Here is a 6,000-nt window from a genome sequence, read left to right as displayed (position 1 = left end):
TCCACTCAAGAAGTTTCTGCAGAATAAACCTGGAAAACAGTATTCTTAGATGACATTTATTCTGATTATACTGCCTATAATTAGCACGCAGGTAAAAGAGATTATTTGCAAGATACGGGTCATAGTTGTGTTTCCTGATTATTATTTGAGTTTTGGCATCACTGCTCTTTGGCCCATGGGTCTCATATACCCAGAATGAAGAGATTTCATTGGCAAAAAAGAAAAATTATAAAATGTGTTAAATTAATGTTAGAGATTGTTAGAGAATACTACTACAGTTCTCTTCCAAGAAAATATTCCAAACACAGATTTTATTTTCCCTCTAAAGCATCCAGCCTTTAGTAGTTGCCTTCAAAGGCTATAAGTGTGGTTCAGAAAACTCAGTGGATTAGGCAAGGGTCTTTGCTTTAGTTGCAGAAGATTCATTCAAAGGACTTGGTAACCTGGGTACACATATCTTAAGAGGTTTATTTTATGATTTAATCTGTTAGAGTCTAGAACCCTCAAGTAACTCCAGCTTAGTATTAAGACCCAACTAAGTTATCTTTTTGTTAGATTCCACAGGCAAATTATGATAAGCCTTTTGTGGGGCAGGGGGCAGTAGGTACTTGATTTTGTTACACTTGGTTGGCAAACTACTACCTCAGAGGCAGTTGAAAAATAGAGTATATAAGAATGAGCAGGCCAGGCACGGTGACTCACACCTATAATCATAGCACTTTGGGAAGCCGAGGGGGGTGGATCACTTGAGGCTGACCAGCCTGGCCAACATGGTGAAATCCCATCTCTACTAAAAATACAAAAATTAGTTGGCCGTGGTGGCATGTGCCTGTAGTCTCAGCTACTGGGGAGGCAGAGGTGAGAGAACTGCTTGAACCCAGGAGATGGAGGGAGCCGAGATCGCACCATTGCACTCCAGCCTGGGCCACAGACTCAGACTCCATCTCAAGAGGGGGAGAAAAAAACAAACCAAAGAGCAAATCTGTGTTCTTGCCCGATCTTACTAAACTGCTCTCTAGGGCAGTGTAGGGCTTTACTGTTTTATCATATTGGGTCTTGGTTTCCTGGTTAAAAATGGAAATCTGGGACTATACCCAAGGATCACGTTGATTCCTTTCCATTTTCTCGTTCTGTGATTTGGATAGTTTTAGGTTTCCCCATAATATTGTGTTCTTTTTTTCTTTTTCTGCTGGGCGGGGGGAGGGGGTGCTGTAGCAGCAGGTGTATCCAGGGCTCCTTTAAGAGACAGTTTTTTTATTGTGTGTTTGATTTTCCTCCTGTCTAATTTTGGCTTTCTTTTAGATTATTTTATATTCTGGAGACAAAATTTATGATGACTACTATCCAGATCTGAAAGGACGAGTACATTTTACGAGTAATGATCTCAAATCTGGTGATGCATCAATAAATGTAACGAATTTACAGCTGTCAGATATTGGCACGTATCAGTGCAAAGTGAAAAAAGCTCCTGGTGTTGCAAATAAGAAGATTCAGCTGGTAGTTCTTGGTAAGTTATTTTTATTTGTGTTAATGGGTTACTGAGTAAGAGGATGATTAGTCATAGTACTGTAGTAGCAGCATTTGTATAAGACAAAGCTTAATTTTTTAGAATAACAATTTTAAACACTTGAAATTCTTCTGTGTTGGATAGCGTCAAGTATAAAACTAGCTTTTGGTTTTGGATAGGAAAAGAACGAAGTGATCAACTTTGTGAAATTCATAAGAGTTTGAAAATAAGTGAGGAGTATTGTGGTATGGAGGAAGAACCCTAAGCCAGGAGTTAGGAGATCTAGGGTTTTTGCCTTGTCCTCAGAACTTGCCCTGAGAATTATGTAGAACCATGTTTCTATGATGAATAATTTAAGCATTTAGAATGGAGGTGAAGAAATATGGAAGAAGGAATACTGAATTCAAGTAAGGCCATTAGACCACATAGTTATTTAAGCTTCTTGGCATCACTGTTTTTCATCATTAAAGTGAAAAGCTGAGACATTCACTGTGATACCTTATAGCCCTCTCTGTAATAGTTAAGAGGGAGATAGTGTAAACTGCTTTGTAAACTGTCAAAGACTGCAGAGTTTGTTGTCCTTCTGTAGATTCTGTGATAATGTCTACAAGCACTCTTAATCCCTTCAAATTGAGAAACTGAAAGATAATAGTTCATAAATATACTTCTGAAACCATACCATGATAAGCTTTACACAAAATGTACAGTGGCTACCATGTAGAAAAACACAGCTGTCTAGCTTTCTATTTTATGACAGTAAATTCCCATGTTCTCATGTTTTAGGGGACACTTGGGGATTGACTTTCGTAGGAAAAGCTGATTGCTAGAATTGTCTAGCATGACTGGAAATAACTCATCAGGGCAGGCCTCCCACATCAACATTTACCTCATTCCTTCTGTTTAGAGAACTGATGAGGGGTAGGGTAGAATATTCTGAAGAATACTCTTCATTTTTATTTTATTTTTTATTTTGTTTTATTTTGTTTGAGATGGAGTCTTGCTCTGTTGCCCAGGCTAGAGTGCAGTGGCACAATCTCTGCTCACTACAGCCTCTGCTTCTCGGGTTCAAGTGATTCTCCTGCCTCAGCCGCCCAGGTATCTGGGATTACAGGCATACACCACCATGCCTGGCTAATTTTTGTATTTTCAGTAGAGACAGGGTTTCACCATGTTGGCCAGGCTGGTCTCAAACTCCTGACCTCAGGTGAACCACCCGCCTCGGCCACCCAGAGTGCTGAGATTACACGAATACTCTTTAGAAGAGCAATGTTCAAGATGACTTGGGCACCCAACACTTAACTACTCCTCCTACAAGTAGACCCAGCGCTTAACTCTTACTGCTAGAGACTAGGAACATGAGTGGGGCTTTCTGTGTACCTTCATGGCAAATTCATGGGTTATCTTGGTAGATAGGATTTGCTGGCAGCATCATTGAATGGGGACCTGAAGGAGTCCTGGTGAAATGCATCATTCCAAGTCGCACTAACTAAAAATGTTTCTTGTGGTGTAAAAGTAAGTCAATCTGAAAAAGGAACCAGGATAAAGGAATATGGTAATGTTGGAAATTTGAATGTTCTGTGTCTTCATTGAGTTAACATGGAGTAACTTTTCTTTTTCATAAATGTGTAAGCAAGTGAAAGATTAACACCTGGTCCGAATTCTTATCACAGACCCAGGAATTCCTGAGATTATAACCCCGACTATACTTTCTTCCAACACTGCTCTCTAGGAAGTATTGAGTTGGAAAATGTATATGGAATATTAAGGGGTTCATGATATATGAAGCAGAAGATGTTTGATTATCAGAATGATTTATTGTGAAACCCCTATATGATGGGACAGGTACACTGGGATAATGGGGTTGACACATATTCCCAGAAGAGTTGTGGACAAGCATGTTTGTGTGTTTGTGTATTGTCTGGATCCTGTGGGACCAGATTCAGGGTCACATTTGCAGTTCTCAGCTGAAGAGACCATTACAGCATGCAGCAGAACATTTCCCAAAGGGAACCTGAGTTGGGTGGCAGGGATGGCCCATAATGTGGCTCAGTTCACTCATGGCAGGATCTGTGATCGCCCAGCCATAGGAGTGGCCTTTTTATATTGAACTTTGAACCCCAGCATGTCCTAAGAATGGGAAAGTCGGAAGCACTGACACAGTTCACCCTGAGTTACTCTTCGGGAGAATTTCTTAGCCCAGTGAGCCTTGAATTCAAACCAGGGAGGGAAGGAGGGGATAAACTGGGGATGAGAGGAGAAAGCAGGGAAGTGATTGTCGAAGAGAAGTAGGGACGGCTGGTACTCTGATCTGGACGAGATTGTGTCAGAGCCAGATAATTTCTTGTAGCTCTTTCTTCCATGTTTTTAGATGAGTCATGACTGCTGCTGGGAGCAACCACCAGAATTGTATTCTCTTGAAGGTAAAAATTGGATTGAAGCTTATCTGTTAGTTTTGCCTGGAAGTTCTGCCTGGATTATCTGGGGCGAAAGATAAGATGAAGTGCCCTCTAGTGACCCAACTAAGTGGTGGTCCCTGGAGCTGGTTTGATTCACTGATGGTGGCTCTGCCTAGTGCTTTGGTTCTTTTGTGGGAAATCTGAAGTAGTTGCCATCATGGCATTCGCAGGGTAGTGACAGTTCATTCATTGAGCTTTTGTGTTATGTGGCCATTAGCCCAGGGAGATGACTGTTAGTCGTCTGGATGTGAGGGGCAGCATGTTGCTGTAGCTGTAGCTGTAGCTTGCTCCATTGCCATGCCTGCCTTGCTCTTTCAGATACAGCAGAAGCTCATGTGGATGCGGCTCAGTAAAGAAGCAGAAGTGGGAAATAACAAAGATAATTGATAGAAAGTTACTGTTGTGGCCACCTATCACGGGCACCTTCCCCTGGAGCTCTGAAAGAGCCTGTTTATTGAAACCTTTTGGTATGAAGAGACAGTTGTTTTGAAGAGCAGAACATGCACAGTAAACAATTCCTGGACGTATATGGTATACTCCCACTGCACCATGCCACCAGATCACAGTGGCAACAGCAAGTGTAGTGGCTCCGTCATCACTGGCCTTAAAGATCCCAAGGGATTTGCAAACCATTGATACAGGGCACGGCCCCTCACTACTTTTTATTTTGAAATAATTTTTAGTTTTATAGAAAAGTTGCAAAAATATGAGGAAGTTTCTGAGAGTGGACCCATCATCTAACTTCCCCTAATGTTAACATCTTACAAAATCATATGATAATTATCAAAACCAAGAAATTAACATTGATACAATACTATTAACTAAATTACAGACCCAGTTTGAATTTAACTGTTTTCCAGTAATGTCTTTTTTGTACTAGGATTGCATCTGGAATCCACATTGCATTTGTATCTCCTTAATCTCCTCCAGTCACGTCCGGGGGCACATGATGTCATGTCTTATTGTTAATCGTGATCACTTGGTTTAAGTTTTATCTGATGGGCTTCTCCACTCTGGAGTTATTATTTTTCCCTCTGCAATTAAAAAATGGCTTGGGGGAGCTACTTTGAGATTATGCAAATATGTTGTTTCTCATTTAACTTTTGCCTATTGATGTTAGCATCTATTGATAGATTTTGCCTGGAGTCAGGGCATTTTGAACTCATCAGAAATTATATTTCTTGGAAGGATGACATCATGATAAAAGTATCCCCTGTCTCATGTAGGGATTTAGAGAGTATTTCCAGTAGACTGGTGTAGCCACTAGCATGGAAAGATGATGAAGTAATACATGTATGGAGCAGAGCATTACTAGATTGGTGGGATACCGTGTCCAACTACAACTTGATGGTCACATACCCTTATCTGAGAAGGACTGTTGGTTGTGTTAGTGATCATGGAGGCAGATGTTCTGCGGACAATGACCAGTATGTGAGAAGCACAGACCAAAGAAACATTTAGGGGACAAGACTTTATTGGTGCTCTCTTTGTGGTTTTCTTCTGTTCTAGCAGAGTACCATGGGTTAAGAATTAATCTTCCTTGTAGTATGATGGTTGGATGTTGTCATGTAAAAGATTTGTACTTTCTCTTCCCAGTGGAAAGTAAGTGGGCCGTTCCAAAGTGTCATTCAGAAACCTATGTTGTTAGAATCCTGTTTTATTGTGGATGGGTTGTAGTGAGGCCCTGAATTTCCTAGCAGCAGTTTTAAATAAACTGTCCGTTATTAGATATGTTTAGCTTGCTGGTTATATGGGAGAAATTGGATATAGAAAGGGTGAGGGTTAGAGTTAGAATACCATATTACCCATAGATGTTTGATGCACAAAAAGCATTGCATCAGTTACTTATTTGCTGGTAATTTATTCTAATAAAGGATTTATTGGTAGTTTGAAGAAATGGAAGAGAACAAGGCTCATTTCATTGAAGACTCCCAGGATGAAATAATTTGCAAAACTTATTTAAAAGTCCGATTGATGTAGTCTCCAGAGCACCTGGTCAGATTGCTTGGAAAAATCAATAGTGCAGTTAAATATGTG

General features: G+C 40.5%; 1 protein-coding gene across 2 annotated transcripts in view; it reads left to right on the top strand.

The window, feature by feature from the left end:
- Positions 1-6,000, top strand: part of CXADR (coxsackie virus and adenovirus receptor) — a 79,745-nt gene that overhangs the window by 37,273 nt on the left and 36,472 nt on the right. For both annotated transcript variants that reach the window (XM_011926532.1, XM_011926531.1), the window contains exon 3: positions 1,303-1,507. In XM_011926532.1, coding sequence (XP_011781922.1) covers positions 1,303-1,507 — 205 coding nt within the window. The remainder of the gene's footprint in view (positions 1-1,302; positions 1,508-6,000) is intronic.

Source organism: Colobus angolensis, unplaced genomic scaffold (genome assembly GCF_000951035.1).
Source record: "Colobus angolensis palliatus isolate OR3802 unplaced genomic scaffold, Cang.pa_1.0 Scaffold69, whole genome shotgun sequence".
NCBI classification, from domain to species: Eukaryota; Metazoa; Chordata; class Mammalia; order Primates; family Cercopithecidae; genus Colobus; species Colobus angolensis.
The sequence above is the reverse complement of the archived record's forward strand: the minus strand, read 5'-3'. Positions and strand labels throughout refer to the sequence as shown.